At 31.8% G+C, this 15217-nt stretch overlaps 1 protein-coding gene across 1 annotated transcript in view; it reads right to left on the reverse strand.

Moving 5' to 3' along the window:
• LOC135139545 (potassium channel subfamily T member 1) overlaps positions 1-15217 on the reverse strand; it is a 238221-nt gene that overhangs the window by 163854 nt on the left and 59150 nt on the right. Inside the window, exon 3 of the mRNA XM_064069828.1 lies at positions 8985-9064. Within this exon, the coding sequence (XP_063925898.1) occupies positions 8985-9064 (80 nt within the window). The remainder of the gene's footprint in view (positions 1-8984; positions 9065-15217) is intronic.

Consider the following 15217-nt stretch of genomic DNA (forward strand, 5'->3'; position numbering starts at 1 on the left):
AAAGATTTTAAGAATCTCAGGGGTCTCTAATTTTTTATTTTTTCAAGAATTCAAAGAATCTTAGGGGCCTCTAGTATTTTATTTTTGAGCAAATTTTAAAAAATCTGATGAGCCTTCTGGTGTTTCAGTTTAAAAAAAGAAATTCAAGAATCTCAGAGGCTTCTAGTGTTTTATTTTCGAAAGAATTTAAATGATTTCAAAGGTGTCTGTTTTTGAAATTAAGTATATATTAGAAAAAATCTTGGAGGTTCCCGATGTTCTGTTTTTAAAAGAATTTGAGAGATACGATTATATCAAAAATTATTTAAAAAAATCTCGATGCCTAAGATGGCAAAAAAGGCAGACTCATAAGCCATATTTTTGGAAGTATGTCATTTTATAAAATTTAAATAGCATTTACTATGCAAAAAATAGTTTCGGAGATTATCTCTCTAACATTTTTTCATTTCTTGCACTGTAACTAAAATTATCTAATTTTTTTTCATAAAAAACTGGATTTAAACATACGAACAATTTTTTTTATTATTTGTAATGTAGGTGTAGTTGCCTTAAATGTAATAAAACATTTAGTGTCACTTTGGAGCCCTCATAAATTGCGGCTTCAACGATTAATGCGATTATAAGAATCACAAACCGTAAAGAAGTCACCTTCGATCAAGTTCCGAGCAACCGAACAGGTAAACAAGGTAATCATTTTAACAGACAAGAATATCGCTACGTCAGTGTGACAGTGTAAAAATAGAAATGAGTGGAATTTATAGTCTACTCGTACACAGATACAAAATAATATCCAGTTTTCTTAAAAGTGTCACAATAAAGCTCTGTTCTTAGACAGTTCCGCTTATTTTCCTCAAGCACGAATTCTCCGAAAAAAAAAAATAAAAATTCCCTTTACATCCCCCTCCTCATAAAACTCCTCCTAGCCGCCAACTATTAGATTACCTCCACTACCGCAATCCACCACGAGAAACGAATAAGATGCAAATTGGAAAGCTCGTCGTCTGCTTAAAATGCAATTTTCACTTTATGCAAACTAATAGAATTAATTCTACGTTTGTTTGTAGACATCGGTGATTCCAATCTATTTTCACGGCTGACGTACTTCCCCTGATAGTTACTAGATTGTTTTACATTTAACGAGCTTCATAATGCCGAGCTTTAATACTTCTGCCTGGAGACGTTCCTTTGAAACGGGGACTTGGTTTATTATTTCATTTGCACGGCGACATTATTATCTGCGAAATATGAGAGACTTTCTGTGTTTCTGGGACAAACAGTACGGTTTTTAATCCGGGTGGATTTACCGAATCGCCAATACGTATTTAGTTACAACGTACGGACTAGAATAGATGTGTTTTACGCAGTAATTGGGTGAATGTCTTGATGACACGCCACTGGGAAATAATTGGATGCGTGACAATTAGTAATTTCGGTTGTCGGTCGGTGGTAGAATTAAGAAATTATGTTAAGTTTTGTTACTAAATTGAAGAAAAGGAAACGATAAGGAGGTATTAGAATGTCGGGGTATTAAGATCTTATCTAGGGGTGGAATGCCTGAAAGTAATAATTTACGTGAAATATCCCCTATATCCTTAATGTGAACGAGGCTAGTTATTGGTTACCAAGACCTATTATTTATCCGACTAAAACTATATGTTAGAATTAGATTGACTGTTGGGAAATTTAATTCCGGTTTTATTATGGTCTGGAGTCATGGGAAATAAATTCAATATTATGTAATTCTAGACCAATCAATAATACATCCAATGTAGCTGAAGTTCTAGATGTTATTTAATACTTTCAGCTCTAATTAATTTAACAATTTTTTGGACCGCCTAACTCAGAATAACCTTTCAAGTATGTAGATGCAAACAGTTCAAGCATAGTTATATCTGTAAACAATTTCTAACAACTTTAACTTAAAGTAAATCAAACGCTTCAAGAGTTTCAAAGCTGTTATCATGGAATGATTTAATTATTAACCATAATAAAACAGCTCTGGCGTGGTCTGAGATTTCTGTTTCAAAACTGAGGCTATCTGACGCTTCTCGTGCATTGTGTTTCTTCCAAAAATCATAAATCTGCATAAAATCCGGGGAAATTATTCAGTAGGCTTTGTTATTGATGAATTTTAAGATTAAATATAATGGTTGGCGACAACTCAAGTCCAAATAGGTCCTTCAGGGCTTAGAAATAAAAATGCCGCTAACATCATTTTCCGCACATAAAGCAAACCATAAAAAACCGATTCTGTGAAATAGTAAAACAAATTATGACGTTTTACTGTCCATAAAACCGAAAAACGTAACACCAGATGTATGCATGCATCACCACGTTTTAATTCAAGTTTAAAATCAGTTTTTCAGTCTGTCATGTAGTAATATAATTATTTACGCTTTGTTTTACTAACTGTTTCATGCATCTGGAAACGCGTTCGTTATTTCACTGCACAACGTAATAAAAGTACGTTTTGTTTGAAGTTTGCTGAAATTATGGGTTGATTTTTTGTAGTTTGTTTAGCACGCACGAGTGGGTATTTTTAGCGGGACACATAGTTGTTTTGTTGATTTATTTTCCATCACGTCGTATATTTTAATCAAAGATGTGAAATACGGCCAAGTAGTGTAAATGTAATCCTGGAAAAACGAGATGGAGAGTTAAAAAAAAATTGAACTTGATCAAATGTGTTCTGATCAGAAATGTTCTGAAAAAGAAAATCAAAATGGTCCTAAAACTGACAAATATTTTTAAATTATTTTCTATCCCGGCGCCTCCACCATTTTTACACAAAAATTAATTTTAGTGTTTTAATTCGAAAATATGTATGGCACGAAATTTTTTCGAGAATATGAATCTGCCCTTGTCTTCTTTTTATCTTCTTAAAATGAAGAAAAATATTGTTATGATTATGAAGTTATATGGAAAATAAAAACATGTCCTCGCGCTTAGAAAAATTAAACTTTTTTATCTTGTTTGCAAAGATAAATGGAACTCGATGAAACTCAGTGAAAATATATCAATTTTGCGATTACATAAATGCTGAACTTTTTTCAAACAGTTTCCAAACAAATCAACTCTTCGATTAATTTTGTTTACATGTTTTCCTTTTTTTCAAGTTTATAACTTATTACGAAATATTGAATGCGCCCACACTTAAAATCATTTTCAGTTAGACAGATTACAAAATCACAGACTTTTTTATTTAGACGCTTGATATATTGTAATCATAGTGAAGGTGATTTTTTATTTTAAACTATTTTTTGACAAATTTTTTCTGCTAAAATTTGTTGCTTTCTACAGCTTTTTTGTAAATTCTTGAGAACATTTGTTTAATGAATATTTATCCTAGCGCATCCACCATTTTTATAAAAGAAAAATCTAAAGTTAGTCAATTCGCTCTGAATATTCCGTCCATCTGACTAGAAATTTTTCGAATGCCATAAATCTGTCCTTATTTTTTCCAAAAAAAAATCAAAATGGTCTGAAAACTGGTCGCTCTCTTGGTTCAAATTTGTTCTTGTTTTGTGGTTGTGTTCAAATATAAAGTTTTTAGAGAAATGCATGATTTCTTCAAATATTTAGAGCTACTTATGGAAATTATTTGAAAATTCTCGTTATGTATAAATACATATTTTTAAAATTTTCTTTATCCCGGCGCCTCCACCATTTTTACATAAATAATAAATTTCAATATTTCAGTTTAAAATATATTTGTATGATAGGGATTTTTACAGGATCACCACAAATGAGAAGTGCGAAATGAAAATGAGATGTGAGAAATGAAAAACGACATGTGCAAAATGAAAAATCAGATGTGAAAAATAAAAAATGAAACGAGCGGAATGAAAAATGGAATGTGTGGAATGAAAAATGGAATGTATGGAATGAAAAATGATATGTGCGAAATGAGATGTACGAAATGAGACGTGCGAAGTGAGAAATGCTATGTACGATATGAAAAATCACATATGCAAAATGAAAAATTAGATGTGCGGAAGAAAACTAAATGTACGAAATGGAAAATGAAACGTAGGAAATGAAAAGTGAGACGTGTGAAATGGAATAAGGGATGTGAGAAATGAAAAATGGGATGTGCGAAATGAAAAATAGGATGTGGAATGAAAAATAAGATTTGTAAAATGAGAAATGACAACTGCGATACAAGAAATGAGATGTGCGAAATGATAAATGAGATGTGAGAAATGAAAAACAGTACGTGCAAAATGAAAATAAAGAAATAAAAAATGAATAGTTTGAAATAAAAACTAGATGTGGGAAATGGAAAATGAGATGTGCAAAAGGAAAAATGAGATGTGGAAAATGAGAAATGTTGTATGTGAAATGAAAATGGAATGTGAGAAATGAGAAACTAGATGTGTGAAATGAAATATGAGATGTGAAAAATGAAAAATCAGATGTGAAAAATAAAAAATGAAACATGCGAAATGAAAAGTGGGACGCGTGGAATGAAAAATGAGATGTGTGAAATGAGAAGTGCAAAATAAAAAATGCTATCTGCGAAATGGAAAATGAGATGTGCGAGGTAAAAACTAAATGAAAGAAATGGAAAGTGATTTGTGTGAAATGAAATATGAAATGTGAGAAATGAAGAACGGGATGTGCGAAATGAAAACAGGATGTGTGGAATAAAAAATGAGATGTGTAAAATGAGAAATGAGACGTGCGAAACAAGAAATGAGATATACGAAATGAGAAATTAAGTGTGCTAAATGAGAATTGAGATGTGCAAAATGAAAAATGAGAATGGGAAATTAAAAATTAGATGTGCGAAATGATAAATGATATGTGAGAAATGAAAAACAAGACGTGCAAAATTAAAATAAGATGTGCGAGATGAAAAATCAAATGTGCAAAATGAAAATAAGATGTGAGAAATGAGAAACATCACTTGCAAAAAACAAAAAATAAAACGCGCAAATTGAAAAATGGAATGTGTGGAATGAAAAACTAAATGTATGAAATAGAAAATGACCATTTTTACATAAATAATAAATTTCAATATTTCAGTTAGAAAATATATTTGTATGATAGGGATTTTTTACAGGATGACCACAAATGAGAAGTGCGAAATGAAAATGAGATGTGAGAAATGAAAAACGTCATGTGCGAAATGAAAAATCAGATGGAAAAATAAAAAATGAAACGAGCGGAATGAAAAATGGAATGTGTGGAACAAAAAATGGGATGTGTGGAATGAAAAATGAAATGTGCGAAATGAGAAATGAGATGTACGAAATGAGACGTGCGAAGTAAGAAATGCTATGTACGAAATGAAAAATAAGATGCGCAAAATGATAAACTAGATGTGCAAAATGAAAACTAAATGTACGAAATGGAAAATGAAATGTGAGAAGTGGGAAATGAGATATGTGAAATGAAATATGAGATGTGAGAAATGTAAAACGGAATGTGTGAAATGAAAAATAGGATGTGTGGAATTTAAAATGAGATGTGAGAATTTGAAGTGAGATATGTGAAATGAAATATGAGTTGTGAGAAATGTAAAACGAAATGTGCGAAATGAAAAATAGGATGTGTGGAATGAAAAATGAGATGTGTAAAATGAGAAATATAACTTGCGAAACAAAAAATGAGATGTGCGAAATGAGAAATTAGGAGTGTTAAATGAGAATTGAGATGTGGAAAATGAAAAATGAAAATGGGAAGTGAAAAATTAGCAGTGCGAAATGAAAAATGAGACGTGAGAAATGAAAAACAAGACTTGCCAAATGAAAATATAAAGGGGAAAAATGAAAAATAAAAAGTGCGAAATAAAAACTAGATGTGCGAAATGGAAAATAAGATGTACGAAAGGAAAAATGAGAAATCCCATGTGTTAAATTAAATGTTCAAAATGAAAAATGAGATTCGCGAAATGAAAATGAGATATGAGAAATGAGAAACGAGATGTATGAAATGAAATCTAAGATGTGAGAAATGAAAAACGACATGTGCGAAATGAAAAATCAGATGTGAAAAATAAAAAATAAAACGTGCCAAATGAAACATGAGATGTGTGGAAAGAAAAGTGGGATGCGTGAAATGAAAAATGAGCTGAGCGAAATGAGAAATGAGATGTAAGAAAAGAGAAATAAGACGTGCGAAATAAGAATGGTATCTGCGAAATGAAAAATGAGATGTGCAAAATGAAAATTTAGATGTGCGAAGTGAAAATTAAATGTACAAAATGGAAAATGGGATGTAAGAAATGAAAAATGAGATGTGGCAAATGACGAAATTGAGATGTGAGAAATGAAAAACGACATATGCGAAATGAAACATCACTTGCGAAAAATAAAAAATAAAACGCGCAAATTGAAAAATGGGATGTGTGGAATGAAAAAACTAAATGTATGAAATAGAAAATGAGATGTGGGAATTTGAAGTGAGATATGTGAAACGAAATATGAGATGTGAGAAATGTAAAACGGAATTTGTGGAATGAAAAATAGGATGTGTGGAATGAAAACGACAAAACTTGCGAAACAAAAAATGAGATGTGCGAAACGAGAAATTAGGAGTGTTAAATGAGAATTGAGATGTGGAAAATGAAAAATGAAAATGGGAAATGAAAAATTAGCTGTGCGAAATGAAAAATGAGATATGAGAAATGAAAAACAAGATTTGCCAAATGAAAACAAAATGGGGAGAAATGAAAAATGAAAAGTGCGAAATAAAAACTAGATGTGCGAAATGGAAAATGAGACGTGAAAAATGAGAAATCCCATGTGTGAAAGGAAAAATCAAATGTACAAAATGAAAAATGAGATTCGCGAAATGAAAATGAGATATGAGAAATGAGAAACGAGATGTATGAAATGAAATCTAAGATGTGAGAAATGAAAAACGACATGTGCGAAATGAAAAATCAGATGTGAAAAACAAAAAATAAAACGTGCCAAATGAAAAATGGGATGTGTGGAAAGAAAAATGGGATGCGTGAAATGAAAAATGAGCTGAGCGAAATGAGAAATGAGATGTAAGAAAAGAGAAATAAGACGTGCGAAATAAGAAATGCTATCTGCGAAATGAAAAATAAGATGTGAAAAATCAATAACTGAAACGTGGGAAATGAAAAATAGGATGTGTTAAATGAAAAATGAGAAATGAGACGTGCGAAACAAGAAATGAGATGTGGAAAATGTCAAATTAGGTGTGCTAAATGAGAATTGAGATGTGTAAAATGAGAAATGAGAATGGGAAATGAAAAACTAGATGTGCGAAATGGAAAATGAGATGCACGAAACGAAAAATGAGATGTGGAAAATGAGAAATGCCATGTGTGAAATCAAAAATGAGATGCGCGAAATAAAAAATTCTGCTATGAGAATTTATTAATCCCAGTAGAATTTATTTAAAAATTCTTAATATAATTATTTAAAAAACATTATCTGGCGCACTTCCATTTTTATTTAAAAAATAAATTTCAATCAGTCCGAAAATGTGTTCGACAAGAAATTTTCTCAGAATCACCAGTAGGTTATTACCTTTACCTTAATTTCTTGATTAAGAATAGAAAATATTTTTTTTTGAAAAAGAGAAATATTTTATAAAACGATCCAAAAATTACACGTACTTATGATTACTTACGATTTTTTTTATCCTACTATTTGCAAGGATAACAACGATAAACGGAACTCGGTGAAACTCGGCAAAAATGTATCAATTTTACAATTACATAAATGCTGAAATTTATTAAAGCACAGTTTCCGAAACAAAAAACTTTTTCATGAAAAATTTGTTAGGTTTTTTTTTGTTCAAGATTTTTTACGAAACATTGCATCCACCTCATTTTCAATTTGATAGACTGAAAAATCACAGATATTTTTTCAAATTAGACACTGATATAAATAGAATCATAAGGACCCGTGACGTCCTTGGAAAACCATTTCTACTTTCAGTATTTCAGTCTGAAAATATGTCTGCATGACACGATCGTTTTTCAGGATCAGGAATCTGTTCTTATCCTCGCCGTCTGCTCTTAAAAAAAGTCTCTTTGAAAAAAAATCCGAAAATTAGACGTCTAGTGTAAAAATAAACAGAATTTGAAACCTAGCAAAAATGATCAATTCTACGACTCGATAAGTACTGAATTTTCCTAAATGAATGAGCTTTTTCACTAAATGTTCCAATACTCGGTTAACCAAAGGTATGAAATACAATCTACTCTAATCTAGCTTTTCAGAACTACTGTAAAATTTTGTCAATGAAGTTCACACTGGACAAAGCACATTTAATTACCGAACAGGAACCTCCTATATAAAACCAATTAAATTTTCTGCCGCCATAACTATTTATTAAAGGCCTGTCCACGCTCAAAAGGTTAGTGAATGTCGATTATTATAGATTAGCTTGATGGGTAATTTATTAAGCTTACACAACATGCCATAATCCACAGACCTGATAGCTACAGAATAATCAATGACGCAAATACTATTACTCATGTCCAACACCACGTGAAAAACGCAAACACACATTCATTTTTTTAATAAAAAATGAGCACATGCGAATTACCTTAAAGCTCCAAATGAAAAAATAACCAAATGGTGTGTTATTTACACGTATCTTCCAAGAATAAGCTCAGCTTTCGTCTGAGGCGAGAAAAATCCGTCTTGCGTTATTATGTGCACAATGCATAATGCGCCTATTCTGCGAAGAACATTATCGTCTAACGTGAAAATGGTGAAAAGCTTTTGAAATCCGCGTCCAAGAAGTGTACAATATTCCGCCCACTTATCATCCCATTATATTACTTTCATTTATTGTAAATGGGGAGTTTCAACAATGAATTCTTCAAATAGAACCTAAATCAAATTAAGCGCTGCATGCAAGCGCTAAGAGCTGAAATGGGATATTCTCTTTTAATTAGGAAGTAGTAACAGTTCACTGGAGCACGAACCACGTTTTACAGTCGAAGTCAATTAAAATAGACACTCAATCCGTAAAAGAGGCGCTAAACTTACTAGATCTTTGATTCTTTATGAAGTATAGTTGCAGTCGTTCCTTAAATGTATTTTCATTGACATAATACTCCACTCGCACCCTGAAACAAAAAAACTGAATTAGTGTCTGAAACTCAAACCAGCAGCAACAAGAATTTCAAACTTCTATAGTGAGCTTTCCACTTTCTTCTAATTTACTGGAGTCGCTCGAAAAACTGTAAAAACTTTTAATTGTGTCAACCACCTCAGAAAAGCTCGTTAGAACCGTTTAAATATTTGACACAGAATAAACTGCAACGTCGGGTCGGAGTACTTCGGATAAAAGCAAAAAAGAAAATTAGGTTTTCACTACTCTCCCCGATAAAAAAATTCCGGCAATTCCACCAGGTTTTGCTTTTTATGCCACTAACTGCTTTATAAAGTTTGTTGTACGAAATTAGTTTCAAATTGGATTGGAACCTCCCTGATTACTCAGCTCATCTTCTCCCACCCCGAACACAATTAAGCCAATCTAGCAGCGACAAACTACACATCTGAAGAAGTCCGGTGATAAATTCGTTCTTTTGTCTGCTGTCATTTTTCAGCGAAGCCGTTACTCATTCAAAGGCGGTCTTTAATTCCGACCATAAATTTTAAATCCATTGTGTGATCGAATTAGTAGATTGGGGAGGATCGATAAGTCGGTTTTTATTTATTAAAAGGTGGCGGAGACCATGGGGTGGCCTACGAATAAATAAACAGGTTAGGGGTGGAAGTGCACAAAAACAAGTTCGGCATGGATGGTGATAAACAAATCGATGAAAACGAAAACGACTTCACAAAATTATACAAAAATTGCTGGGTGCATTGTTCTTTACTACAAGTGGTCTAAAAAACCCATCTCGAGATCGTTATTATCTCACGACTTGCGTAAATAAAACCCATTTATCTTAGCTGAGACGATAAAATGAAGCGTTGACTCTCCAAACTACTACAAAAAACCAATTTACTCGCCGCTTTGGGTAAAAAATATATGAAAGTTCGTCTGAAGCGGTAACTTGCTGTAGAAATATGCTTTTTAAGCGGCTATTTCGTGCGATGGATTACTTATTTGGCGTTACGTTCAAGCATACAATAAGAAAATGCATAAAATTTTCAACGTGTTATGTTTAAATGTGTGGGGAAAGTTTGTTAATAAAGTTTTAGTACTGGGGAATTTTCCAAACAGCCGGAAGTTGGTAATATTTTATGGCTTGTTTACTTCCATGAAGATAATTTAAAATTCGCTTTGCAGCTTTAATAAGAATACTCACAAACTGGCTGAAGTTGTGGCTGTTACTGGGAAATTAGACACATTTTATTAATACTAAATGGAATGGGTGAGTAAATATTTACAGGAAATGGAGGACGAATTGCTACTTTCGGTTTACGGTAATTTAAAATTCTAAATAAATAACGTTGTGAGGAAACATCATTTCTTTTAAAGTAAGTCAGCTGTACGTGAAATTTTTTATTCTATGTGAAAAACATCATGCGGAAAATTTACTTCTTGTCCTTTGTTATCGCAGTTCACAACTAAATGTGTATTTTTTGTTTTTTTATTTTTTCAAGGGGAGGAAAAGGTTACAAACAAAAACAGTTTAATGTACGTCATTTCTTAACTTCGATTTTTTAGTAAGAAACTTTTTTTTCATCTTCAACATTCTTAAATAAAACTTTAAATTTGAATGTTTGAACATTCTTATTAATTTATCTCCAGGAGCCTTCAAAATATTTGTACAAAAATTCAAAGTCGAAAAAAATTAAATATATGTATTACGTACATGGTTTCTTAATTTCAAGTTTTATAACCACAAAGTGCGAGATCTAACGGACTAAGATCTGAAAATTAATAACCTTATGGCTGAAAGAAGATACAGAAATTTAGGACTGTGGATTTAGTGTTTTTGTTTACTCCCAATTTATAATTTTGTTGGAATTTAATTTTGTCAAAGAAACGCTTAAATTCTTTAAAATTTCTTTGGTTTTTTTTAAGTCAACAAACAAAAATGTTTAAATTAATTTTATCCCGGCGCCTCCTCCATTTTTTCCTAAAAATTATTTTATCCATTTCGGTTCGAAGATGTAGGTATGTGATAAGAACACGATACTCCAAAACATGTTTTTCATTTCTTGGGAAATACGGATTTTGCAATTAAGCTCCGCCCCCTTGGCTCACGACAAATAAAAAAATTCATCAGAAATGAGATAGGGTGGGTGGGCGGGGTTTATATTTTGTCTTTGTTTTCTGAATATACATAGCCATCTTTACACAACAAGAAACTTAAAACATGCTTAAGATGGTATATTTTTGCAAAAAAATATGGATTTTGCAATTAGGGGGCGGAGTCTAATTACAAAGGCGATATTTTCTTATACAAATTTTCCATTTTAAAAATGTTTTAAGTTTACAGTTGTAAAAAGAAATCTACACGTAATAAAACAAAAAGGCAAAATGTAAGCCCGCCCACCCGCCCTGTCTCAATTGTGATGATTTTTTTTATTCGCCGTGAACCAAGGGGGCGGAGCTTAACTGCAAAATGCTTATTTCTTTACAAGAAATTAAAAACACATTTTTCAATATCGTGTTGTTCAAAGAATGCTATGTATGTTAAGAGAAAAAGGTAAAATATAAAACCCCACCCACCCACCCCATCTCAAGTACGATGATTTTTTTAATCCTTTGGAATTTAAAACACGTTTAAAATGGTAAATTTTGTAAGGAAATATGGATTTTGCAATTAGGCTCCACCCCTAGATCTGCCAACGAATGAAGACTTCATTACTATTTAGATCAAGGCAGGTATGGGCGGGCCTTAATCTTTGGCTTTAATTTTTTTCTCAATATATGTAGACTTATTTCGATAATAAGAAAATTAAAACATGTCTAAAATGGCAATCTTTTGTGTAATCAACTTAAAAAAAATCTTTATTGTGGGAGAAATCAAATTGTTCCCAAAATTGGTTGTTATTCGTAATTCAAATTTCTCCATAATCTGCAAATTATATATGGGTGGGGCTTCTATTTTGGTTTACTTTTTTAAATAATACATTTAGTATTTTTTGTACAACACGATTACTTAAGAACACATTTCACATGGTAATTTCTCGTAGAAAAATAAAGATTTTACAATTAAGCTCCTCCCTTCGGCTTACGACGAATAACAGAAATCATCAGAATTGAGATAGGGTGGGTGGGCGGGGCTTATATTTTGGTTTTCTTTTTTAATTAATACATTTAGTTTTGTTTGTTTAACACAATTACTGAATAACATACTTCACATGCTAATTTCTCTTAGGAGAATAAGGATTTTACAATTAAGCTCCGCCCCTCGGCGAACGACGAATTAAAAAAAATGATCAGAATTGTGATAGGGTGGGCGGGCGGGGCTTAAGTTTTGCCTTTTTTTTCTGAATATACATAACCATTTCTTCACAACAAGAAACTTAAAAAATGGTTAAGATTGTATATTTTTGCAAGGAAATATGTATTTTGATATAACGGGGCGGAGCCTCATTGCAAAATCGATCTTTCCTTATACAAATTTTCCATTTTAAACAAGTGCCCTTTGATTTTTTTTTTAATCCTGAGGCATAGTTTTTTATCCAAAAAATTAAATTCGACCATTTCGGTCCGAAAATGTGACTGCATGATACGGAAGTTTTCTAGGGTTAAGAATTTCTCCTTGTTTTCGCCATATAACTTCTTCAAAAACTAACAAAAAATTGTTTCTTCTGGAAGAAATCAAAATGTTCCGTATCTTCGTTCAAATTTCTTTTTAATTTGTAGTTTTGTTCCAATTTTAATATTTTTAAAGAATGCAAAAGTTGTTCAAAAGCGTATTATTTCTTGCAGAAATTATTGAAAAATTCGAAGATAAATAAGTTTTAAATAAATTCTTTTCCCGGCGCCTCCACCATTTTTATGCAAAACTTTAAATTTGACGATTTCGCTTCCAAGATGTAACTACGTGACACAGAAGTTTTTAAGGACTAAAAATTCGTCCTTATTTTGGCCCCATACCTCTCCAGAAACGAAAACAAGTTTGCTCTGAAAAAATGAAAATTTTTGAAATCTGGCTTTCTTTCTTGGTTCAAATGCCTTCTTATTTTCTAAGCTTGTTCAAACATAAATATATTCAAAGAAACGCCTAAATTCTTCAAAAATATATGCTCCTCATGGAAATTTTTAAAGACTCGTGAGATCAATATTTTTTAAATCAAATTTTATGTCCCCGTTTTATTATCACAAAAATTTAATTTGACCACTTGGACCGAAATATGTGAGTACATGAAGGTTTTTTAAGAATTTCTCCCTAGTTTTGCCAAATACATGCCCAAAAAAAATTCTGGAAAAATTAATATGTTCCGAAAGTTGGTTTTACTTCTTAGCTCAAATTTCTCCTTATTTTGTAAGTTTGTTCAAATATAAATATGTTCAAACCAATGCTTAAGCTCTTCAAAATTATCCTCCCCACCGAAATTTTTTGAAAATCCTCACATAAATATTTTTTTAATTAATTTTACCCCGGCGCCTCCAATATTTTTATCCAAAAATTTAAATTTAACCGTTTTAGTCTGAAGAATTGGCTACGTGATAGGAAAGTGTTTCAGGATTAAGAATTTGTCCTGATTTCCACCAGATACCTCTCCACAAATGAAAAAAAATGTTTCATTAAAAAAAAAAAATTGAAAACTGGTTTTCACTCTTGGTTTAAATTTATTCTCATTTTATAATTTTGTTCGAATATAAATATGACAAAGAAACGCTTAAATTTTTTCAAACTTCCGTGATTTTTTTTAAAACAAAAATGTTTACGTTCATTTTTAACCCGGCGACCACTTCGGTTCGAAGATGGGCGTATGTGATTAAAAATTTTCCAAAATTAAGAATTTGTCCTTGTTTTAGCTACATAACTCTTCAAAAACGAAAAAATGGAAAAAATCAAGATATTTTGAAATGTTTTACAATTTTGTTCGATTTTTATTGCGATCCCTCCAACATTTTTATCCAAAAAATTCAATTTGACCATTTCCAAGATTAAGACTTTGTCCTTGTTTTCGCCACTTCTTCAAAAACGAACAAAACATTGTTTTAAGTTGTTCAAAAGTCTATTACTTCTTGCAGAAATTATTGAAAAATTTCGAAGACAAATAAATTTTAAATAAATTCTTCTCCCGGCGCCTCACCCATTTTTATGCAAAAATTTAAATTTGACCACTTCCTTCCCAATCGGTACAGTAGTTTTGGAGATTATTCCTCTAATAAAAATTGACACAGATAACAGACGACAGACAGTCGGAAATGGGAAATCTATAGATCTACGTCCCTGAATTTTTTCATAATTTTTAAGCAACTTTTTAAAAATTTAAAGTTTTTAATGTTCCCCCTTCTCCAAATTTCGCTAAAATTTTGACATTTTCGAAACTTGACTATACACATTTTCTTGTAGATTTCGAGCTCTAGAGCTCAATTCCAGCATGGGTTCTTTGATAACTGCAACCGTTTTTCCAGAATCGACCGTTGAAATATCGTTATGAAAAAGTAAAATATTTTAGAACAAATGGTGTTTCTTTGAATATTCTGAGATTTGAACAAAATAACAAAAGGAGCGCAGATCTGGACCAAGATAAATGACCAATTTTGCCCAATTTTGAACAATATAAATTTTTCTTGCCAATTTATTAATATTTTTTCCAAAACCCGGTTTTTTGAAGAGATACCAGAATTCTATATCCGTACAAATTCGCTATCTTGGAAATTTTGACCCAAGAAATTGTTTTTTTTTTTTTTTCTTCAAAAAAAGATGTAAAGCGAAAGCTATACTAACCGAATTTAATTCGCAGGAATGGGAGATTAATAATTTTGCGAAAAATTTCGTATGATGGATGATGCTTTTAATAAGGATCTGTCAGAACAGTTATAATTTTCTACCTGTTAAATCACCATTTATTTAGTAATAAATAAACCTAGCTCAAAAGGAAATCCAGCATATCTATTTTCACATCCCTCCAAGCTTCCCGCCCCACAATCGCATCAGGAATATCTAAGACACAACTTATGCTCATTATTAGTTTCCTCACATCCACCTAACGACCAGCAACTATCAAACATCCGTGCTAACTACCCATTATCACACATCCTCCACCAAATCGACTTAATCAAGTATCACGCTTTTCGCTTCAATGACGCTTTAACCTTTCACCTCGTGAATACCGCAGACGCACCCACCGTC

The sequence above is a fragment of the Zophobas morio genome, unplaced genomic scaffold (genome assembly GCF_036711695.1).
Source record: "Zophobas morio isolate AGI-343-1 ecotype UQ-CSIRO unplaced genomic scaffold, CSIRO_AGI_Zmor_V1 ptg000031l, whole genome shotgun sequence".
NCBI classification, from domain to species: Eukaryota; Metazoa; Arthropoda; class Insecta; order Coleoptera; family Tenebrionidae; genus Zophobas; species Zophobas morio.